Source organism: Centroberyx affinis, unplaced genomic scaffold (assembly GCF_046629955.1).
Source record: "Centroberyx affinis isolate AG114_WGS23_722 - 3 ecotype Tasmania unplaced genomic scaffold, CSIRO-AGI_Caff_v1 ptg002053l_1, whole genome shotgun sequence".
In the NCBI taxonomy this organism is placed as follows: Eukaryota; Metazoa; Chordata; class Actinopteri; order Beryciformes; family Berycidae; genus Centroberyx; species Centroberyx affinis.
The window spans coordinates 85,719-110,637 of record NW_027280386.1 but is presented as its reverse complement, the minus strand read 5'-3'; the positions used below and the strand labels follow the sequence as shown (position 1 = coordinate 110,637).

General features: G+C 45.4%; 2 protein-coding genes across 3 annotated transcripts; one reads left to right on the top strand and one right to left on the bottom strand.

Moving 5' to 3' along the window:
* Window positions 1–789: 789 nt before the first annotated feature.
* On the top strand, window positions 790–14,995 carry slx4 (SLX4 structure-specific endonuclease subunit homolog (S. cerevisiae)). Its single transcript, XM_071531192.1, has 14 exons — window positions 790–1,240; window positions 1,874–2,090; window positions 2,659–2,898; window positions 4,213–4,451; window positions 5,237–5,526; window positions 6,527–6,779; window positions 7,078–7,283; window positions 8,088–8,234; window positions 8,668–8,837; window positions 9,605–9,974; window positions 10,107–12,276; window positions 13,102–13,201; window positions 13,424–13,747; window positions 14,354–14,995. The coding sequence occupies exons 1-14, from the start codon at window positions 790–792 to the stop codon at window positions 14,730–14,732; spliced, it is 5,556 nt and encodes a 1,851-aa protein (XP_071387293.1). The 3' UTR covers window positions 14,733–14,995.
* Window positions 14,996–15,478: 483 nt separating this feature from the next.
* On the bottom strand, window positions 15,479–22,446 carry mcrip2 (MAPK regulated corepressor interacting protein 2). Of its 2 annotated transcripts, XM_071531198.1 has the most exons (5): window positions 21,740–22,446; window positions 21,512–21,581; window positions 19,481–19,614; window positions 17,294–17,407; window positions 15,479–15,977 (listed from the first exon to the last, which is right to left on the bottom strand). In XM_071531198.1, exons 1-5 carry the CDS (start codon window positions 21,792–21,794, stop codon window positions 15,907–15,909), a joined length of 444 nt encoding a protein of 147 aa, XP_071387299.1. In that variant the 5' UTR covers window positions 21,795–22,446; the 3' UTR covers window positions 15,479–15,906. The 2 variants fall into 2 exon arrangements, with proteins under 2 accessions (XP_071387299.1, XP_071387301.1); XM_071531200.1 differs by lacking the exons at window positions 19,481–19,614; window positions 21,512–21,581.
* Window positions 22,447–24,919: the final 2,473 nt, after the last annotated feature.

Sequence of the window (24,919 nt, the reverse complement as noted above, 5' to 3'; positions counted from 1 at the left end):
TAGTTTACTGCTCCACATTATTAAAAGGAATTTAATAAATCGGGTTTTATAACTCAACGCCCCCTCGTCACGTGACTTGGAACCCGCGAGTTCGCTCGCCGTCACGTGACCGGAAGTACACAATGAAGCGGTGGAATGTGAGTACTTTAAAAACAAACCCCACGGCTTTCGGCCCGTTTTATGTATGTACACATAATTAACACGTAGCGGTTATATATTTCACTACTGCGACAGATTAGTAAATGCAATGTGATGAAAGCTAATCTCACCGGCGAGGCGGAATGCTTCAGCAAAGAGAAACCTGAGTGTTCATACAGTGTTAGCCTGGTGTTAGCATGATGAGCTAGCTAGCTGCTTGTTGTCTAATTCAGGGGGTTCCAGCCATTTATTTTTTACCTGAAAGACCCCCAAAAAAGACTCGCATTAGACCCTCATCTGATAAGATTTTGTCCCTAGATTTTTGTATATGTGTAAGAAGAATTGAAGAAGAAGAAGAAGAATAGCATAAAATGTTTTCTTGTGTATTTGGGGCTGTAACAGTAAGCACAGTTGAGATTTTAGGCAAAACACCTGTCCTTATATGGTCTGTCATCATGCTAATGTCTAGAGAGCGGGAAAAAGTGTCAAATGAACCTGTTCCTCATTTTACTGAGGGCCCCTGGGGACCCCTAATGGCCCAATGGAATTGAATTGAATTGAATTGAATAACCTAGTCTCCTCCTGCAGGCTAAACACCACAGTCGGTGACATGTTGTCTGAGCTTTAATGTGAGAAAAGGCACACAACATCATGGACGACTCGGACCAGGACTTTGTAGATCTCTGCTCAAAGCTGCTGAAACGGGTTCGCAGGAAACCAGGCGACTCTCAGGCAGAGGCTGGAGACAAGAGGAGGAGGAATAAGAAAGATGGAGACTCGGGGTCCAGGTGTGCTACAGCTGTCAGCGCAACCCAGACTGTCTCTACTATGTCAAAACAACCAGTGGTCAATGGAGGGTTTGGGCACGATTCGGGAGACGCCGGGTCGTCGGTTTCTGTGGATTCTGGTGTCCCGGTGGAAGCAGGGGAGACGGTTGGGTTGAGAGGTTTGAGGGCCAAAGAGAAAGTGCTGCTCCGCATGCAACAGTTCAAGAGAGCCAGTCCACTGAGGATGGTGCACAAGGAGAAGAGCCGGCCAGCAGGGAGCGAGAGCGACGGCATTCCTCCTCCTCCTCCTCCTCCACCACCGCCACAAAGACCAGGTGAGATGACAGGAGGCTCGGCTCCTCACAGGTTTCCACTGTGCATCACACACACACACACACACACACACACACACACACACTCTCCTCTCTTTAAGCCTCTCCTTGGGTTGCACATATTCTTGTTTGAGCTCTGGCTTGTATACACACTAGTGCTGAAACGATTAGTCGCTTGACAGAAAATTAGTCTACTATAATTTTGATAATCGATTAATCATAGTCATTTATCATTGCTGCTTTTCTCTGTTTCATATAATTAAAAATGAATATTTATGGGGCGGGGGGAGGGGGGTTGGCTGCTGGCCAGGCTAGCAATCTTAAGACAACACTGGGTTCTGGTAACTTGTGATGGGCATTTGCCGTTATTTTTGACATGTTATAGAGTAAATGATTAATTAATTATTTGAAAAATGAAAATAATTATTAGTTGCAGACCTTATACACACTGATCCTACATGCAGGACATGAAACAGAAACATGACCAGCATCTGAAAAAGCCAGTAATTGCAGTTGTCATGGTAATAGAAATGTGTGGGGATGTAATTAGCATTTGTTTTTGTTTTTTTCCTCCATGGTACACCATCACACCTCTGTTTGTATCTGTATCTCCTCCCTGCTCCCCCCTGTATCCAGACAGTCCAGAGCCGTCCACCTCCTCCACCTCTGGCCTCCACCCGGAGCCACAGGACAGCGACGAGGCGCTGGCCCTCAGGCTGCAGCAGGAGCTGGACAGGGAGGCAGCGGAGGCCCGGACCATGGACCTGGAAGACGGAGGCCTCTTCTTCTGTCAGCTCTGCCACAGAGACCTGTCCCACATGAGCCCCGAGGGACGCACGCAGCACCTCAACAGGTTCGACGGTGTTAGATTTACATTTTAGGCACTTGACTGACGCTCTCACCCAGAGTTACTTGAAGTGAGTGCAACAGCAGAACAAGCTTAAATTGCTAGATTGCAATCATTACATGTAACAAATAGCAGGGATTTCAAGGGTCAAAGCCATCAACAGGGAATATACTAGTGTACGCACTCAAAGACTTTCATAATATATTGCTCCTGACTCAGTGTGTGTGTGTGTGTGTTTAGGCTCAGCAGTCCGTTGGCCAAACCTGTTTGTTGCCAGTATGATACTATAGAGAGTTGCTGGAATAACTATTAGGGATCGGGAACCCAGGTTTGGAGTTTGGTCAAGGAGCAGGTTGGACAATGACTGTTTTTTTATGAAATTCATTAGGAAGAAGATCTCAAGGTGTTGAGAGAGAGAGAGAGGCAGGCATCAGCAGCACACAGAGTATAATCACATGTCTAAAAGAGTGAAGCTGTCCTTCTTATATCCTTCCCTGGCCTGCCGATAAGCTACAGTCCTAAAATCTCCACTCTTCTGGGATGGAAAATTTGTAACTTTAAATCTCTTTTGCAGGTGTTTGGACGAGAATGAAAACGCTGCTCCAGCCCCTCCTCCTCCTCCTCCTCCTCCTCCTCCCCCTCCCCCCGGTGTCCCCGATTGTCCCATCTGTGGCAAGAGGTTCAAGGCCCAGAAGAGTCGCTCCACCCACCTGAAGCGTTGCTCCTCAGATATGGGCGTGGCCCCGGCTGACCTTCTGCAGGCTCTGCAGAGACAGGCTGCCGAGGCACAAACTGACAGCGCTGCTAACCAACCGTGAGTCAAACTCAGCAACTTCTTGACACTGTGAGCAACTTGGTCAATAGGTCCTTCTGACTGACTGTGGGCGGTGTGAGAGGCTCTGATTGCATTTCTGTAGTGGTTTCATGGAGTTTTGACCAAGAAAAATAAGCTATACTTTTATACAAATGATATATTTTTTACTGGTTTGATGTTGCCTTTCATAATGTTGCATTGTTTTGATGAGTTAACATTTCTAGCTAGCAAGTGCTAGCTAGCTATTAGGTAGAATTAATAAAATTAGGTAGAATTAATGAAAAATAAAACCAAATAAAACCTTTACCATCAACCCCAACGATGGATGCAGCTGTTCTCCAAGCATTGCTTTTGTTTATTTCTGTAGTCTTTCAAATAAAAGTTGTAGAGAACTGGGAACCGTTGAATGGCTGTAATTAACTTTACATCCATTTTGCACTTGCCAGGCAGAGCTGTTCGTTAAAAGGAATCACTCCAGTAGGGAAAAAAGGAAGCACAGAAATCTGATTGACTGTAGTACCAAGGACGACTTCCCAGATGGTTCTGTGTAACAAATCATCTGGCGCGTCAGGTTACCGTTGACCATAAAAAGTTCAGCTGTGGCCAACATTTCTCAGCCAGCAAGCGTGTTGAGCATCCACACATCAGCCGAGTTTCCATAGTCGCTCAGCTCTGTTGGAAATGAATGGACTTCTTGACTTGTTAATTGTGTTGCTCGCAGTGCGAATGCAGGTGTAAAACAATCAAATATCACAGTCAGAATCACACTTACATTGTCATTATACATGGAGACTGATGGCCCTCAAGTTCAGTCATTTGATTCCTACAAAACCATACCAGTACATGAATGCTTGCAGTGTTATGGAACATTATGGTTACATTGACTGAATAACTCACTAACTAAACTAGGGCTGCAATTAACGATTATTTTCATTGTCGATTAATCTGTCGATTATTTTCTCGATTAATCGATTAGTTGTTTGGTCTAGAAAATGTCAGAAAATGGTGAAAAATGTGGATCAGTGTTTCCCAAAGCCCAAGATGACGTCCTCAAATGTCTTGTTTTGTCCACAACCCAAAGATATTCAGTTTACTGTCATAGAGGAGTAAAGAAACCAGAAAATATTCACATTTAAGAAGCTGGAATCAGAGAATTTTGACTTATTTTTCTTAAAAAATTACTCAAACCGATTAATCGATTATCAAAATAGTTGGCGATTAATTTAATAGTTGACAACTAATCGATTAATCGATTAATCATTGCAGCTCTAAACTAAACGCTGGTATGTTAACTTTTTTAAATTCCTCATTCAGTGCGCAGACCGGAGGCGCCAAGAGGAAAGGTCCGTCCGAGCCGCTCCTCCGACCGAGGAAGAAGCCCAGGAAGAAGACCCAGCCGCTGGACGAGGACACCATGGTGGCCCTGGCCCTGTCCTCCTCCCTGCTGGACCACGAGGTGGAGAGAGAGAGGGAGGTGGAGAGAGTGATACAGAGGGAGACCGCTCCCTCTGACACCTCTATGACTCCACTGCTGAAGTGGAGGCCGGATGCAGGTACAGTAGTAACACTGTATTATCTCTGTTGGCAACACAAAAATGTATTTTCTGAATTGTAGCACCGGCCCCACTTTTCTCCAACACCCATCCCTTAACATTCAAGCCAGGTTTCTACTTAGGTCTAGTTTCTACAGCTTTCTACTAGGCCTAGTTTAATAACACAAGGGATAATCACATCAGATCCTGTGTATTTTGTAAACCTGGGTTCGATCCTCTGTGTCAGCAAGCATGAGCCCTGCTGAAGTGTCCCTGAGCAAGACGCTGAATCCCTACCCTCTCCATTTTAATTTATTGTTCTCATAATGTGGTCGTTTTTAAGCCTTTTGAGACTGTAACAGTGTTTTGTGTATAATTTGGGAAACTCTAATACCACTACTTCCCTACTGGTCCCTATTGGACGCACAACTGTTTCATCACAACATGCAAAGGTCCTGCTAGTTTAAACTTGGCACAGCAAAAATGTGTTCATGCATGGCACAAACCATGGGAAATAATGTGTTGTAGAGCGCAGAGGTGGAGTTATATCATCCTATATGAAAGCAGCTTTAAGGAATCAACACTGATAAAATCTTAGCAATTCCCTATCCTACTCACCCTGTGCTGTATGACATTATTATTTTTTACATTATAGACACTACATATTATTCTATGTAGTACCTAAACATGTAGATATTTCTCAGGTAAAATTATACATATACATAATCAAGCTATTTGCAGGTTCCCGATCATGCAGATGTGACATCATCTGAAGTCCCTCCTCTCCTCTCCACCTCTTGCTGCAGGTAAAGGGCGTGGCAAGAGGAGAAAGGGTGGCGTCCCGCGGCCTCCTCCGCTCCTCCTCGTCCAGGACACTGAGGCGGCCCTGCAGAGGCTGCAGGAACGGGTTTCTGCTCTGCTCCTGCGCACCCGGGCCCCCTCGCCCCCCACCCCCACCCGCTGCCCCAGCAGCCTGTCTGCCTGGAGCGGTGCTGCCCCCCTCTGGGAGATGAGTGCATTGCGGGACGGAGGGCCCACCTGTCTGTCTGAGTTCTACACGCCGGAGCTCAGGGAGTTCATAGTGCCGTGGGAAAAGGTAATGGTGAGAGAGACGAGTTTTACACACTCTGTTGTATTGCATCTGTCACATTCTCACATAAGACCACATCAGACCAGCCAAATGTTGGTACATTTTGGCTGTGGCTGGTACGTTTATGGCAAGGTGAGGGCATCAAGAGGCATATTCAGGTCAGCCAGGCAGTCAGTCAAGCAGTCAGTTATCAACACTTTGTCAGATGGCCTCTAGAGGGCGTCTTTGGCCGCGAGATCATGCAATGTCTTTCCCGAACTGGCAGACTGCCACAAAATAAAAAGTTGGTCAATGTATAGAAATTGATCTAAATCGATCTCTGCGATCTCGAAATGATCTCTGTGCCTGATGTCACATCACGCCATGTTTGTCATGTGGAGATGTACAGACAGCAGACCAGCAGCATTGAACTCAACCCACAGAGTCTCCCGGTGTGAAAACAAAAGTGAAACTTAACATTCCACAATCTGCTCAAACACAAACTCACCTGTGTTGGTAACGGGATTTGTCAACAGTAACTTGATAACTTGTATTGTATTCTGCTGCCATACAAACTTTATTGGTAGGTAACGTTATTACCCTGTGGTATTTAAGTAATGTTAGTGGAATTAGGTAATTTAACTGAAAACCGTGTGGCAGTGCTTCAGTGCACTGCATTGAATTTAACTGAATTGAATTGAACACGACCATCAGCCTGTACTCAGTGCTTGTTTTACTTTACTTGCCACTCAAGATAGATAACCACCCGCTGTCTGGTGGTTCATTTTTTATTCTACAAATTAAATCTGGCTGGTAAAATAGAAAGTGGCTGCAATAGTGAATGTGACTGCCACTGTTGCCAGTGGATTAAAAAAATGTCCTGCCTTACATTCACAACAGGTATTAACTAATGTTGTTGAAATGAGAAAATTGATTCCTGGATTGAAATGCATTGACTAATTAACAAATGTGTCTTGCTGAGATACTAGAAAAAACCCCAATCCTCTCTATTCCCCTCCACTTCTAGACTGACATAGTCTCCACCACCAAGGACAAGCCTGAATCTTCTGTCCGACCCGTTGAAGAAGGAACCCCTGTCCCGGTGACCAGGAGCTCCACCCTCCCCTCCTCCTCCCAGAGTGCCCCCTCCCCAGCTCCCTCCACACCGGGGACGGGACAGGTCCCAGTGGGCACCCAGGCCCTCAAAGACCTGATGGAGCTGGCTGAAGACGGCATGACCCTCACCCAGTGGGGTTACACTGTCTCACGCCCTGCGAAAGGTAACACACACACACACACACTCTCTCTCTAGGGGATATACCCACACCCTGAAATACCGTACATTACATACTTAGCTGGACAGACCTGGACATCATGTTCACCCTCCTTGCATGTAACTCACAGCGCTCATACACTCTCACACAGGCACAGATGATTGACAATTATGCCTTAGTTTCACCTGCCATTTTAATGATTTTTTTTGTTATCTGACGGGTGCAACCCATCAAGTCGAACTGCTTGTACGTGCAAAATTACTTGTCCAATAATTCCGATCCTGTTCGTCTCTGTTCCCCCCAGACAAGCAGAGCAGTGCCGGTCTGACCCCTGACCTCCATCTCAGTGGTTTTGTCCTGGAGGAGCCAGAGGAGCCGGCTGACCTCTGTCTGAGTGGCTTCTTGCCAGAAACAACACCCACACACACAGAGCGCAGCCACCGCCAAGCGAGGAGGAGGAGGCCAACCGGTCGTCCAGGAGCAGATGAAGAACGAGGCAGCCACAAATCAGTAAGACCACACATATTCAGATTAAATCATAACTCCGACCACTTTCAACCTGGATCAAATTTTCACATCAATTTCCATCATACTGTTCGATTCTTACCAAAATCTTGTAAATTGCCTCACTACTTATATCATGCTTACCTGGATGCGCGGCTCTCCAATCCAGTCCTGTAGGGCCAATGGACAGTTTCTCAACATATTGATTGCTCACTCTGTCTACATGTGCCAAAATAGTTGTGCAAAGTAAGTAATGAAAGTTGTCAGGTCATGGCTAAACTTGAAAATTAAATATATATACACAAGTTGTTGATATTTGGAATGTCCATTGGCTCTATAGGACTGTATTGTAGAGCTGCACACCCAGGCAAGAAAGACATAAGTAGCTGTACAGTGAAGCAACTGTTGAGATTTTCATCAGAATCGGTCAGTATGATGGAAATTGATGGGAAAACAGGGTGCAGGTCGAAAATGGCTGGGGTTATATGTTAATATAGTAATGTTTTTGATCTATTTCAATTTGATACAGTTGATATTTCACTCAAATATATGGCTGTATCGTATTATGCACAATGTATGTCTGCTTTCTTACACCTTGATTTTTTGGTATCCGACTACTAAGAGTTTTAACAAACCGATACGATACATAAACAATGTGTCTTGTCCTGTGTGCCTGCAGGACAACATGGCCAACACCACAAGAACCTGCAGGAAACACTGCGTGTCACCCATAGGGACACAACCACGATCCTGTCTTTATTCCCTCAATGCTTTGACCCCTAATGTGTTGTGCTGTTGTGTTCCCCATAGGTGGCGCTGTCCAGGCTAACGTCAGACCTGAGCAGCATGGTGAACAACCCTCAGCTCAGTGATGTGCAGCTCCAGGTGGACAGCGGTGAAGTCTACTTTGCCCATTCGTTCATGCTGTACGCCCGCTGCCCCCTGCTGGCACAAATGGTAACTAACTATACTGAACACTGTGTGTGATGCCAAGTGCAGTCTATTAGTATAGGAACTAGGGCTGCACAATTGGTTGTGTGTAGTTGTTTAGCATGATTTTAGTTTCCACAATTAATAATCATACAACAACGACAACATTCAAATTTTTAAATAGGCAAGATGTTACTATAAGGTGCCAAAAGTGCAGCAGTTACTGAAATCATCCAAGACTAGTGATTGGGAATAGTCATGATGATCAATGATGATCAGGATAATCATTTTGACCATAATTGTACAGCCTAATAGCAATACTTTATCTTGATTTCAAAACTGTGTGTATAAAAAATGTGCCAATATGTATTTCAAACTGCCATCCTTACTTTTTTCTTTCTCTGCCTTTCATCCCCTTACCCTCTCTCTCTCTCTCTTCCCCCCTCTCCTCCTCTCACAGGTGCATGACAGTGGTTTTGGGGTGCAGGAGGAAGGCATGCCTGCTGCCCAGAGGGTGCTGATGGGTGAGGTTCCAGGACAGGCGGTGTGCGCTCTGCTCCAGTACCTCTACACATCCCACTGTCCCATCTCAGCCTCCCTGCTGCCTCATGTACTGGAGCTGGCATCCAGGTCAGTATGAGGCGGAAGGGGCACGGATGTTTATGTGCACAGATGGTTTCAACCAAGCAGTCTGATTAGTCAAGTGTGCCTTACAGTCATGAGTTGCTATTCTAACTCTGGTGGTTACTAGTAAGCTGGTTAGCGATCTTTCTTGTTTTCTCATGTTTTTATTCTTGTGTGTATGCTACATTGAACATAACTTTTCAGACAGTGCATATGCATTGGTAACTGTAAAAAACCAAAGACTTTTTTACTAGGATTCTGGGTACTTTGCTGCCTCACTGTCATACCCATAATCACAGTAAAGAAAGACCTAGTAGGTATTAAAAATAAAGTAAAACACATACATTGGAACCATGTTTATTTGAACCAAGACTTCTAAAGTTATATCCATAGTAGTAGACTTCTTCAAAATTATTATTTTACAGTAGAGGGCAGAATTGTTGGGATTTCCTTGTCGATAAATGCAGCTCTTTAACTGTAATTTAGATTGGACCAGGCATTACCGACTGTGTGTGCAGGCACATCCTGTATTTTGAATAGAATTGGGGGCAGAAGTAAAATTTTATTTCAGTGTTAAAAGAGTTTTGTTCTTTGTTGATTCCAGAAGGGTTCATATTCTACTGCATATTAAATTATAGTTCAGAAATTATGTATGAATCATATCATATTTTTATCCAGTGGAAAAATCAGATATTGTTCTCCAGAGGAAAACATTGAATGGAGTTTTTTTGACTACTGTTCTCTCTTTTCTTTGTCCGTGTTTTACTGTTAAGATTTGACTTGGAGGAGCTTCGGCAGCTTTGCCAGCATCACCAAGAAGAGGCAGTGACCCAGGGAGAAGGAGCAGACTTACCAGGCGAGGAGCAGCAGTCTGAGCACCAAACGGACCAGGCCTTCATGGAGCTCCTCCACTCCATGTGGAATGAAGAGGATGAAGACGACGACGGGACGGATACAGATGGAGGAAGGGATGGAGAAGTACGGTTGGAAAAAGACAGTCAAGCTGATGACCTCGCCTCAGGGGACGGCGAGATACGTGAAGAACAAGTGAACGAGGAGGAGATGGAGGAGATCTACGAGTTCGCTGCCACGCAGAGAAAGAGGGAGGAGAAAGACAGCACGGAAGAGGAAGAGGAGGAGAAGGTCGATGAGAAAGAAGGAGGAGACCTGGAGATGGAGGAGGACCAAGTGTTCGCAAAACCAAACCTAACAGAACCTACAATGAACTCAACAGTCTCTATGGAAAAAAAACAACAACTGGTCTCTCACTGTGAGCCGGATCCCAGCCTGGATCGCAGCTACAGCCGCCTCTTCTCAGAATCCTGGGGCGTCTATGAGGAAGAAGACCTTTCCTCCCCGCCCTCCACCTCCACCCGCCCCCTTAAAACACAAATCCCTCAATCCCAACAACACCACTCCCCTCTTAAACCTTCATCTAGAACAGACAAATCTTGCCTTCAGTCCTCAGCTAGTGTAGTCATTGATCTTTCCATCAGCCCTCCTCCTACTACGTCCAACCTTCCTCTCCCAGGTTGGTCGCCTGGTCAAATGAGCGACCAAGGCGGCGGTGGAGACGAGGGAACAGATGCTTTCGAACTGGACGTGGCCAAGGAGTTCTCCAAAGAATGCGCTCATCCTCGAGAGGAAAGCCCGTCTCCAAAGCGAGAGAGCCAAGGTCCTCGTAGTATTTGTGTCCCGCTTTCTCCCGCTGCACCTCAGAGCAGCAAGGAACCGGAGCTGATCGTTCTGTCTGACTCGAGCGAGGAGATGGAAGTAGATCTCGCCGCTGTCGGCTTCGATAGTCCCCCACCGCGTTCTCCCCACTCCATCCAGAACCTGCGGAGCTACACCCAAATCAAACCTCAACCAATCCCAGAACCCACTGCTCCCACCGGGGAGAATAAAGAGTCCAGTAGTTTAGAGTTGAGTCCCACTGCTCCATCTGCAGCCCCAGTTCCAGGTCGACCAGGTTCCGGTTGCGATGGTCTCGACCCGAGTCCGGTAGACTGTTCTCCAGAGGTTTCCTGGCTCATCCCAGCCACGCCAGTCCACCCCAGCAGAAGCACCAGCTCCACTCAGACCCACAGCAGCATGCGCAGGACGCAGCTCTTCCCCAAATCCGGCACTTTATCTTCTTCATCCTCTGATTTCTCTTCTCCCGCATTGCCAGTAAAGGACAGACTTCACACCTCCAACAATCCACCCAGAGTTTCTGCCCACATCTGTGAGACAGAGGGCAGCGTTTCCAGGATGAAACTGGACAGGAGCATCCCCAGTAGCTCCAGCTTGGATCTCGACCATCCTCCTAAAACGAGCAGTAGTAGTGGTATGCGTAAGGACAGAGAGGTGGACTCAGGTGATGCCTCCCCAGTTTTTGCAGTACCTCCGTCCCAACCTAAGCGCTCGCGACCCTCCAGCTTAAACAACTCCCATCCCCTCCACCCCCAGGATGCCTCCATGCAGGTTACCCCTCTTCACATCCACTCCCATCCTTACAGCAGCACTCCCCTGCATACAGATCTACCCAAACCCCCCGTCCTTCTCTCCGCCTCCCCTCTCCACAGTGACCCTGATAGGGAGGGGTCGACGGGTCGAGGGCGGGTGCTGTCTGAGGGAGAGTTAGGAAGCCTTCGTCTTTCCCTGTCTGACCCCTCTGACTCACCCTCCTCTTCCTCTCACAGAGGTCTTCCAAGTTCACGAAAAGATAGCAGGTCCTCGTCCGGTCAAAGTGGACGTTGTGTTGACTCTGACTATCATAACAACACAGGAACTAAACTGACAAGGAGGGTCGGAGATGAAGCGAGGACGATGAGAAATGAGGAAGGAGAGGGAGTAGTAGAGGGGGAAGATAAGGGCACAGGGGCTGAAGGAGAGCGACATGAAGCAACATCAGCAGAAATGGAAGAGGCAGACTTTCCCGAATCCAGTTTCCGGCAGAGTTTCATGGCTATGGACGAGCCTCCCATGGCTTTCAACGACTCGTGGGGCTTCAACGCCGCCGCAGACGGAGAGGGAAACCCGGGTGTCTGCTTCAGTCTGAGGCTGGAGGACAGCGGAGGAACCGGCCCACACGAGCTTAGCCTGGGACGGGGAAAGACAGCCGGGTCGTCCTCTTCTACCGTCTCTCAACCTCCAACCTCTAGTCACGCCACCGATTTTTCATTTCAGTCTCACAACCATGGACGAAATACTACCTCCCCTCCACCCAAACTCCACACCACACAACCATCCATCTCTCTCTCTCCGGCACCCAAAACTCACACCCATACAGGCCCTTCCTTCACCCCCTCTCCGCCTGACCCCACCACCCGTACCACACCAGAGGTCAATACCAGCCTCCTGGACCCCAAGTTATGGGACAGCTGGGAGGAGGAGGAGGAGGTGGAGGAGGAGGCCCTCCCTCTCTCTCATAGGGTGAATCCTGTGGCCCGACTCAAAACCCCAGGTAAGCAGGCTTCCTTTCACTGCAGTACTTGTGATTTGGTAGAAAGATGGTGTAGTGTTTCTGTAATCTACCAATGCACAGGATCTGATACCTTACCTTTACTTTACCTCAGCAAAAGAGAGCTCCAGGCTATTAGAGATTAGAATTAGAGACCATTAGAGACAGACTATTATTAGAGACAGGCCATTATTTCTTTTGGCAGGTCCACAGTGTTCAGTATGCCTAAAAGTGAGAGAATTTATTGCTATTCTGTGAAGAATTTAAGGGCTCAAAATTGCCTTTTAGGTCTATAGCCTAAAAAATATTACTGGTATAGGCAACTGATGTCAGATACTACTATTACTACCACTACTACTATTACCACTACCACCACTACTGCTACTACTATCACTACTACTACTACTACTACTAGTACTACTACTACTACTACTACTGTTACTACTACCACCACTACTGCTACTACTACCACTACTACTACTACTACTACTACAAGTTTAGAAAATCACTGGCTGATGTAGAAGTAGAAGAGGCAGGTTGAGGGTAAGCCGGTACACCAACCAACCAAAGTAATTTACATTTCATCACAAAATAACTACTGGAATCAATCAGTTCATTCCAGTTAATTGGTCCAGTTGACATACAGTGTAAGAGTGTAGTAAAAGGATGGATTGTTCCTTTAATGTAAGGAGTAATGTAAGGTACCGTTTGATGGAGTTTGTTAAAAAAGATAAAAAAATATTTGATTTCACAGCATGCACTTAGAAACTATGGTGCAGAAAGTACTGACCGTAGACTCTTCTTTCTTCCTGTTCATCTCTCCTCTAGTGTCATCCCGCAGTAAGAGGCGCGTTGCCGTGGTTCCCATCACTCCCATGCCCAGCTACTCTGACATGGACACGCCGGACCTCAAGAGCAAACTAAACAGGTCAGTCGGTTCGCTCTCATCCCCACCCACACGGAAAAGGAAGGGTAACGAAGGGCCACAAGGGGTTTTTTCTAATCAAGGCTATTAACTTCGGAGCATATCCTATTACCACAACTTAGTCTGCTTGTCTGTCTCCGCTCTCCCTCTTAGGCTGTTTTCCCCCCGTCCATCTGTTGGTTGGTCTGTCTGTTGCTAATGCCAATTGTTTTCTCCTCTGTGCAGGTTTGGTGTGCGGCCTTTGCCCAAGCGGCAGATGATCCTCAAGTTGAAGGAGATCCACCAGTACACCCACCAGCTGGTCAGCTCCGAGTCCGAGGATGAGGCTCCCTCTGTGGGTCGCACCGCTCAGGCGAAGCCCCCGCCCACCTCCTCCACCGCGGCCCCCAGCAGCAGGCCGGCCTCCTGCGCCCGGACAGTGAAGTTCAAACAGCCCAGAGCTCCTGCTGCCGTTTCCCCTGGGAAACACACCGAGGAAGACGCAGAGCCGCTCTCCGCCTCACAGGGCTCCAATACGTCTTCAACTGCCGCCAGCGAAGACTCTGAAAGGTGTGTGTGTGTGTGTGTGTGTGTGTGTGTGTGTTGCCTCAAATGTGAAGTTATGCCTAAATCGTTGTGCGTTTTTTGTGGTCATCGATTTCTGCAGAGGTCTAAGCTGTTATTTTGTTCCTCAAAAAAATGAGAAGCTGAAAAATTTGAACTTCGATACCCAGAAATCATGTACTGTGACATCAGTAAACTGCACACAGCACACTCATGTTTACCAACCCGTCCGATCTGTGATGCTTTATACCAAAGGAAACCAAAGACATGAGAGAGGAAAAGATCTAATGTTAGATGTGTGAGTCCAGCTTTCTCTAGGCGAAGCGCTGCTCACTGCTGTTTAGTACAGGTTGGATTTCAATTTGTCACTTCCTGTGGTTGGAGAATTGACCATACCTGACACCAGAATTTCATTTGGGCACACAGGGAGAATTTACGGGGTCTTAATTAGTGCGGAGGGGACACTCTTCTCTGTTGCGGCCCCACTTCGTGATTTAGCCTGATGAGACGGGTGTAACCCTAACCCTTTTACATAAAATGTTGCCGACTGCAGCTTTAAAATATCTTCCCCTTCCACTCTGCATATCCAACCACTTCCGTCTCTCCCAGCAGGTCCAACCCAGAGTTGTGCCAATCCTCTGACGCAGACTCGGACAGCGACGGAGCGGTGACGGCCTCCCAGTCGGCTTCCCGGCTCCAGGATCGGCTCCGGGCGGTGCGCTCCTTCATCCTATCCGACCCGGAGCTGTACAGCCAGATCCTGCAGTACCAGCCTCTGGTCCTGTCCCAGCTCCAGGAAAGACTCAAGGCTGCCGGGATCCGCCTGGGCGCTGCCAAGCTGCTGGACTACCTGGACTCCCAGTGCATCACCTTCACCACGGCCAAGCCCGGCCACACCGCACCCAGCCGCAGGCGGGGCAAGACGACGAAGGCAGCAGGTGAACGTGGGGTGAGAGGGAGGAAGAGGAAGGTCGTTACAGCCATGGATTAAAAGCTTGTGACTGCAGGAAAGGTTCAGGTGGAAACTGATGTTCCTAATGTCAAGTTTACTTCAGTGTCTTAAAAGTTTTCTGAAAAAAACTTTCAGGCAGGGAAGAGAACCTGTAAAAATAAATTATGAAGTGTTTTAAAAGACTGAGGGCTGAGCCTTGAAACTTAGTTTGAGATTTCCTGATATCCTTGATGAAGACAGCTTTTACCACTTTGATGAAAACTATATGATTGTAAGTTACAAAAAGTTGTGTTCTGTATTTTAAAAGGTCTTTGTTTCAAATGTTGCGTTTATTATTTCCGGTATGAAAATAAACAAAGTGGCAAATGTCTTTCTGGCCCAAGATCATAAATATTAGTTAGGCTACTCATCCTACACATCCATTACAGGATAGCCAGTCTTCATACACAAATGACTGAACATTTTATGTAGCTGTACACCCACCGTCTTTTCACTTGTATATGATGTTAAGAAGCTATAGTGTGATATGATCTAGTTGACTGTCATGGTGTCCAGCTACTATCAGCATACATCATATTGAATACCAACCAAAGTCTTTCAATCCGATCAAGAAATGAATGTCTGTCAAAAGTATTTTCAATACTTTCAATGTTAGGAATTGGACTTTTGAAATGGAAAATATTCTCACTAAACTAGTGGCCAAAACAGGACAAAAGGTGCACAATTATGTACAAAGAAATCATTCCAGCACACAGGAAAATCTTGGAAAAACTTTTTACTTTTTTTTTTTTTTTTGCTCTTCAATAGTTTTATATCCAAAGATCAGCCAAGAAATACATACAGCTGAGCACACTTGAGGAAGGAGGCATGTTCTTAAACACTTGGAAGAAAAATCTCAGATCTTCTATCTGACAGGTCATTCAAGTAGAGAGAGGGATCCTTCTTGGCAGCGCGACGTCGAGTCGACACCGTCAGAGTTCACAGTCAGGCCGTTGTTGCGAGGGGGGCGTTTTTACGTGTTGCGCACCCAGCGTTCTCTACAGCAGCGTGAAGCGCAGGGCGTCAAAAGAGTCCGAGGTGCGTATGACCCGTCGCCCCTGGAGACGGACTCGGCTCATCTCCGCCCTCTTTATGCCATCGCCGCTGGACCTACGAGGCCTGAGAGGCTCTGCACCACCCGGCCCCTCCTCCCCCAGCCCAAAGCCTCACCCAATCATGACAGGTTGGCAATGTTGGCAAGGAAACGCTGAGCCCACCACTCCTCCAGGTCTATGGGCACAAAGTCTGCAGAGAGACGGAACGAGAAGAGCAGGGACAAAGTATTAATGGGTAATACATGGTGATTTGTGCATTTTGTTTTTGTTAATTCACTAGGGGTGATAAATTCACTGTCACATTATATGGTTGCATAGAAGGGAAGGCACAAAAAAATTGATAAAATGTAATGACAAACAGAAGAGTTACACATAGTTCTATCCCCTAGGGGATCAATAAAGTGCAATCTTAAAACGAAATCCCAAGCTGCCGACAAACATCTCATCTCAAAAGTCAAAATGACATGCTGACACACCACAAAACTGAATTAACAGAATCTAAATGACAGAGTCAACATATGTGTCTGAAATTCTGTGGTGCACATCTGATGTTTTCTCCCCATGAGGACATTTATGAGATATTTAGATCTGTGCCACCAACAGTTAAAAATCAAACATGGGGGGGGGAAACCAGATTAGGAAGAAACCAACCAACAGCTGCTCTTTGCAACAAATACTAACAATGTATTAAAAATCAAATAGGATATGGGGAACTCTGTTGTGATGAACAAAAGTTAAAAACCTTCATTTCACATCTGGAACAAGTTGAAACGACCAACTTGTTCCAGATGTGAAATGAAGGGTTTTTTTTAACTATTCAAAACATAAAATAAAGGCTTTTAACTTTTGTTGGTCCCAACAGAGTGCCTCAGATCCTCTTTAATTTAAAAAAAAAAAAAAAAAAAATCAGACATTTTGTTTTTATGTAAATCCTGAGAGACCCTGCCATGACCTTTGAGGACAGAGAGCCACAGAGGGAACAGGAGCAGACAGGTGTGGGCGAGTCGTGACAGGACGGGTACAATCAGCAGCCAGAGCGGGTTTATCTAGAGCGGCCAGTTTCTCTCAGACGCGACGAGTTAAAAATTAAAGCCGACTAACTATTACAACACTTTTCCTCTGGCTACAGATAAAGCGGAGAACAAAAGACACTTGGCATGTGATTCACAGACAGAAATGAGAGCAGCCATTCAGGTTTCACTGTTTAAATAACCAATTAAAAAAACAACAAAAAAACATGGTTAAATTACAGTGTGAGGGTTCAGGGGGTTACACTTTATGTGCAAGGATGCCATAAAAAAAAGTGTGTATAGTGAGATTAGATGCCATAAAGTCAGATTTACAGCGTCTTCCCATTCTTCTCTGGAGTATTTTAGCAAAACAAAATGGAGGCAGATGCGAACAGGAACGCAAAGCATGCAGGAAAACGAATGAATGGGAATCGTATGTCAATCAAGGAAATCATCCCAGTGTAAGAGAGAGAGAGAGACTGACTGAGGTGCTTACTCTTCATCACAGGACTGGGGGTCTTCTCGGTGTACTGGACGGGCCCCTGGGTGCCGGCTGGCTCCCCGCCGGCCCCCGCCCCGTCCCCCAGCTGCTGCTCCACCTCCTGCCACGCTGCACAGGGACAGACACACACCGGGGTTAGAGAAACACACAGTATAGCCTACACTTGCTTACATAAATGCATTTTCACTCAACAGGGGTGTGATTTTTTTTTAATTCTTGAGACAAAGCCATTTTCCTGGTCTTGTTCCCCCCTCCTCTTGTTTTTGATCACATCCCCGACACACACATTTATATAGGGATGGGACGATACAACCACGATATGATGTAATAAATAAATAAAAGTTCAATGACAATTAAGTCTGACTGTGCAGAATTATGTTTATTTTTGAGACACAAATCTTTCTAGTGATGGCATTGTCTTGCTAGAATGTAAACAACAATTTAAAAGTGCAAATAATATAATTTCGATGGAGAGCTTGTGAAATTGTGATGGTCAAGTCGTCTCATTTATGATTAATACAGCAGAATAAAATGTAGCTAATATTCATTTTTCTGCCCCACAATACGTATTGTCACATTTTTGTATTGCGATATATTGAATTACCCATTCCTACAAGATAACGATGAAAAACGTGTCTGCTGCATCAAATCAACAACGCACAGGCACACTGACTCGTGAGGTTAAGTGACTAGTTTTGCATAGTATGTTCCGTTTGTAGGAAAATGTAAATATAAAGTCAATTTGCACGCACAACTCAAGTGAAAATAAGGCAGCCCAGCGGCCTTGGAGGCAGGCCAGACGGGCCGGCGGAGTGTTTATCAGCCTGAGCGAAGGCCTTCAGCTTCACATGCAGATAACACTGAAGGTTCTGGGTCCTTGGAAGGGTGTTCAACTCAAAAACACACACACACACACACACACACACACACTCTTACACTTTCAGCTACAGGCCATTAACCTAGAGTATGTACAGCATATAGCCTACAGCTAGTGTTTGGAAGTCAAATATGAAGAATACAGTCATTTCTGTGTGTGTGTGTGTGTGTGTTTTTTTATCTGAAAGCAACTTGCAGATAAAGGCTGCTGCATGAGAGACTGACGGGGGTTTTCTTTGGGCGGGCAGCTGTTCCCAAACTGAATCTCTGGTCACAAAAGGGTCTTGTCTGGCAGCCGTCCAAGAGTAACATAGGTGCTGCTTCATGCTGATTCAGCTCTGCGAGTCATTCATTTTCACCAGGGCATGAAAGTATTAGCGAGCACTAAAGGCATGCTGGGTAATTCTGGCATGACAGAAACGCTACTTGTGCACTCGGATTCTTCTGAATTCTTGGTGCGTTCGTGACTATTTGCAATCTTCTCTCCACTGACTCACTCTCTATGGGCAGCAGCAGTTTCTTAAAACCTCTTGCACCCTGCCTGTCCCACTGGTGGGTCTGTCATTAGAGAGCCGAGCTTTGTTCAAACCCACAAAACTTTAATTTTAAATTCTAGTCAGGATCCCAAGGTTTCTAAAGATACCAAATGTGTCATGCTGAATTACAGAGAAATGTGGCTAAAATGATGTGCAAGACATCTAGATTTTTTTCCATTTGATGTAATGGTGCAGCCGTAAACAAATGGCATCTTGGGTTTGAATATTTCACTCAATATAAGCGTGATATAGCTTCCATGAAGCGTTGGGACAAGTAGACACAGAATATGTATATATGACTTTGTCGTACAGTGCGGGAGAAACTCCTTTGTAACTTCAAAGTGACGTAAGGGGAAATTTAACCTCTTGAACTTTCCCCTTACGTCGCTTCAAAGGAGAAATTTAAGGGGAAAGTTCAAGAGGTTAACGGCCTCATGCAGTGCCACCTTAATCCTCATTTGTGAATCCCTTCAGTGGGACTGCATCGAACCACACACACACACACACACACACACACACACACACACACACACACACACTGTGCATCAAGTCCTTCAACCGCTCATTTGTCACTGCTAGGGGGCTGTGACAACTTTAGCCTTGGGGTGACAGCGGGTCACAGGTTTCACTGGTGATGTATGCTGTAATGTTGTGTGCTGCCTCCCTCTTTCTGATAACTTCTACTGGATGAATTTCCCGCTCGGTGACCAGTCGAGTCCCACACATCTCAAACTAACCCTGTATCCCATCCTGTGTGCCTCATCCTCACCTTCATAGACAAATCTGACGTTCTCTTCGTGTGCAGGAGTGAATCCCTCCGCGGGGCCGTCTGCCTTCTGCGCGGCTGCAGTGTGGTAGCGCTTCCCGTTCAGACGGTTGAACACGATCTTCGGAGGCGGAGAGCTGGAGAATTCAGAGAGAGAGAGAGAGAGGGGGTTAGTTAAAGAAAGCATGGTGGGAAATTGTTCACTAGGGGATAAATCAACATCACAACAAAATACAAGAGTTGGGCTCCAAGCAGTAGAGGGGATTTGGTTACGTCTTTGCAAATACATCCGCTTATTTCACTCTGTCTGCAAGAAACATGCTGACAAATCACAGGTAAGGGAAATCAGCATTTTGAGTCCTGATAGCCAGTTGCTGGTTAACTTCAGTTGGCTGATAGGCTTTTGCATTAACCTTGTGCTGGATGCCAGATTTTGGTTGACACACCAGGTACTGTCCTTGTATAACCTCAGGTTAGTCTTTAGCTTTTAGGGCTGAAATGGAATTTTTATGGAAAGTAAACCTTTCTGGTTTGTTTTTGGGGAGTTTTGGTCATGAAATGTTATTTTTTTTTATCTTATATCTACCCATCTAAAAAGGAACTCATTTCATAATACAATATGATCTTTTTAGTATCTATTTTACAGTTGTTTCACTTTATATTTAATCTATGAAGTTAAAGCTGCACAGCGACTCTGTAACTCTTTCTAAACTGACTGCAGGAAGGAGACTCACAATGTACAATACAGCCTGTTCAGCCTGTTAGCTACAACTATGTGACATAATTCCTGGACTGTTAGCATTTTGAAACCCCTGAATCAAATCACTTTTTACAGCCATGCAATTGTCTCGAAACTCAAAATAAGTGAAGACCGGCTGAGTCTGAGGTGACAGAGGGCTTCTTAACATTAATGCTAATGGTGAGACGCCTTGAGCAAGAGTTTTTTCCAGTTGAGAAGAAGCAAGAGTCATGCCGCTTACTCAAAAATTCAACATGTCTTGTGGCTGCAATGCATTCTGGTCTATTGAGGCTGCTGTCAGTGGAGAAACTGGTCTCTCTCTGCCTCTTCTACAATGGATTTCTCCCTTTGATTGTTGATGCTAATTAGTTGAGTCTAGAAAGAAACATTTTCTCTTTGATTCTGGGGGACTGACACCAAAACCTGACATCTATTGTTGATGTTTTGGGTAGTTGGGACTTTTCTGCCGTCAAACTCCATCGTAGCTGCGCTGTAAATATCTCTACGTGACGTCACACCATCTACCTTTGGCCAGATTACCAGGGGAATGAGGAAAATTCACCAAACAGCAAAATGGACCCAGAAATGCAACGTACATCGCCAACAGCTGTTTTTTTAAAACAGTGTTTTAGGTGGATGTTTGCTCTGTGTGGTGTTGATATTTCCGACAGCACTTGAAGGAAGCTTTAGGCTAACGTTAATCTTCCTTTCTGAAACGGTTCTTCTGGACGATAACCAGAGCGATGCTACTGTGGCATTTAAGACCAAACCCCCAGCACGGCAGGCCGGGTCCCGGTCAACGACCCGCCGGCCTCGGACACTAAACAAACGGTCACAGGTAGCAAGGCCGACAGCTAACCTGCCAAGGTCACGGTTATGGTTACGGTACCGCCGGGCTGAGAAGCTAACAGTTAACGTTAACGGTTGTTGTCGCGTCACCTCAGTCGGAGTTCAACCGTCAAAAATGCACCCGGACAGGAATCAACGTCGCTCTGTCTACTTTGTCCAAGGCAGGCCTGGTGAAAACGGGTGTAGGTTATATAAACAAACGAGAACTACTTTGACATTATTAATCTGCGGCTGGTTCGCTGTTGTGCCGACAAAATTCAAAGCAAGAGCTGTGTTGTAACCGTGTCCGATAATGGATCTAGTGATGTTACCTAAAAGTCACAGCGACGTTACATGATCGCACACAGCGCACGTGTTGGATATTTTGGGCCCATGCTGCTGCCCAGCAGCCTGTAAACGCATTTTTCTTTTTAAACAAGGACAGAAAACAGCTGATTTCTACTTACTTTGACGTGAGCCAAGATGTCGATTTAAGCTTCAAGTCGTTGGTTTTACTCTCAATCTGTTGCGTGGGACCTAAAGAGATAATTCCAGTGGTTATATACTGTAGGTTCACGTCGACTACTTAAATTGCAGATATTGCACCTTATAATACAGAAATCCCAAGTTTCCCCCATGTCATTCATCTCAGTGCAACATTGCATCATATGTGACTGGTTTGTGTAGCTGCTCACCTGTCCTCCGTTGTGTAACAAGTTTACTGGGACCTCTGGTGATTGTGTACATCATGTGAACCCCAAAACTTCAGTGGTGTCTATATGTATATTAACAAAACAAGCCCGTCTTGTCACTTTGTCGGGTGATAAGTGCACACTGTCAACTGTTATTAAACACTGATGCAATCCCCCAGTCTTGTGTCCGCTCCTCCTGACGCAGCCACGATGGAAAAAATAATAATATTGCAGCGTGTTTTTTTCCAGGTCAGCTGGTCCCGGGTCGGTCGGCCTGAAGCCTGAAGCGAGCGGCTGACTGTTGACTCGGTGCCCGGTGTAATGAATCCGTGCCCTGCCGTCGCTCCTCACCAGCAGGTGTTTGCTTTAATAACCCGATGCCCGCTGCTCCTGCGGAAGGTGGCCTGTAGGTCATCCAAGGAGAAAGCGGCTCCACATGCCCGGGATCACCGACACTGAGCTGCGCTCCTTCCGTCCGATGTCACTCCTGAGCGGAAACACAGTCCTCTCACCTCCGCTGATGCTCCGGGACTGACAGTACCTTTCTGCCAGGGTAAAGGGCACCGCACGCGTTGGTTTCATCAGGACAGATACCGACCATGCTCGACCGGTGTCAAGCTAGAGAGGGTGAAACGCGGGACGTCCGGTCAGCGTTTTCAAAATAAAATAATGATGGGTGAAAATGTGTTGGTTGCACGCTGCACCATCCATATAGCTTTTAAGAGTAATTTCACCACTATTAATGGGTTAAAAGTAAATGGACTTTTACAGGAAAGTAGACATCTTCCCAAGTTGGTTTGGCAGCTGCCTTGGAAATACTGTAATTATGGCATGATTGCGCATGAACTACCAAAATAAAGTGGTAAATATGACTGGGGAAGTTTGAATTTTCTAATGTAAAATTCCATGACTATCCATCACCAAGTCAGAGCAGAGTCAAAGAAAATTGTATTCCTTTTGGGGTTGTCATCGTTTTCCATCTCAGGAAATACTTAAAGGCGTAAACACTCAACGCCACCATCTAATGCAGTGATTCTCAACCTTTTTCATATCAAGGACCCTAATTTAGTCCACATTAGAGCCATGGACCCCCATTTGATGAGATTTTGTCTCTCAGACTCAAATCTAAGACTATTTTTATTGTTAGATATGATTTTGTCCAGAATCCCATGACTATCTGTATTGTAGGTCGAGAGATAACAGAGAAACTATGATCAAAACAGTCATTCTTCTACATTCTCTAATTGTGTTAACTTCTTATAAATGAAATAATGGTGAAGTTTAACAATTGATCAATTTGCTGGGGACCCCTGGTGGTCCCCGGACCCCACATTGAGAACCACTGATCTAATGTATTGAATGTGTGAAACAAACTGTCAGATACATTCTGGTTACAGACAATTCCTGTAAAGTAATCCATGTGTAAAATTCCCTGATATTTCCCAACTTCCTCAGAGAATTGATCACATTGCGTATAATTTCCTTCTCTGGATTAGGCTACACCTCCCAAAATGTCCAATTCAAGAATTTCCATAACCAGTAAGAAGCCTGCTTTGACTTTTGGGAGCCCAGTATATACATCAAGAACAAAGCACTGGGGATTTCAGTCGTATCTTATTCTGCAGGATACTAATTAGTAGTAGACACCCTTCTATATTTAATTGCATATTTCTAAAGTCATCACATAGTATTTTTTTTGCCTTAAATTTACCCATCTAGCCTATGTAGAACACATTCATCATTTGACCAAGTACCATGTCCATTTTACAGCATTTTTTTGACTCCATATTTAATCCAACGATTCCACTGTGTATTTTGATAGGAATTTATTGTTCTCTACACCCCAACACTTATTCTTCTCCCTCCCCCACAGACAAATGTTACGCTTTTATTTTGAAGGCAAAATCTCCCGATTTCCGGTCTTGCTCCGGTTATCTCCGGTCCGTCTTGACGTAGCAGCTCCACGCCGGGCAACCCCGAGTGACGTCACACCACGCCCCCACAAGGGGATTTGGAGGCGGGGCGTCCTTCAGAATTACAGCGCCGCTCACCTTTCACCCATTAAACCAAACGCGCACATAGATAAGCTTGTTTATAGTAATAGGCTAAAAACTGAAGTCAAATATTTGAGACTGCGGGCATTACGCAACTAATTCAACACGTCAGAGTCTAGACCTGCGCTATCAGGAGCTCGTGCACATTTCAGTCTGTGCAAACTGAGCTCGTGTTCCTGTAGACCTTGGAGATTTGCCTAAAACCTAATTAATAGTTAGATAATAACAGGGACACATCCAAACGAAAATCCACTATTACATTCCTATATTCCATTAGGGGCTTATAGGTGTCTGTGGCGCTCAAATTAAAAATAATAACCTTATCATACCAAACTAATTAAAATTACTCACGTTAATGTAATTGTGTAGCTTTTTTTGTGTACTTGTACTTTTTGAGTACTGACTTTTTTCAAGTCAGTTATTTTACTTTTACTTCTAGGCTACATTTTTGCTGAAGAATTGTACTTCGCTTCATTTTACATCACATTCATTACAGAGTACAAAATGTGTGGCTCTCCATAAGAATCAATCACTGTGGAGCCATTTGTGTTTAATTTCAATTTTTTTCCAATTAAAAGATTCTAGTTTGAACGCTGGGAAAGATCACAGCTAACAATGTTCTCTTTTCTAAAAAGTAACTCAGTAACTTTTATTCTGAGTACATTTTAAATGAGCTGCTTTTTACTTTTACTTGAGTAGATTTTTACAGCAGTAGTTTGAACTATTTAAGTAAAATATCAGCAAAGTAACAATACTTCCACTAGGACATTCTAGCACTCTTTCCACCACTGGGTATCACTGAATTTTCCTATGAGAACGTATAATTTTGCTGATATTTTCATAGTAGGCTATCCGTCTATAACATGTATTATAGGATTAGGCTACTACAGGTCTGTTTGGTTAGGGTACAAATCACGTGAGCGACAGGCCGCGGTGTGAGCTGAGGAGACTCGCTTTGTAACGGAAGATCAGCCGTGACATGAAGCGGCTCAGACAGGCTTATCCAGGTGATACCCGCCGACACTTCCCCTGGGCATCTGCACTATCTGGGTCAACAACCCGAGTCTCCGGGCCATGAGGCTAATGATCAACAGTCCACTGGGTTTGTCATTAACACTAGAAAGGCCGA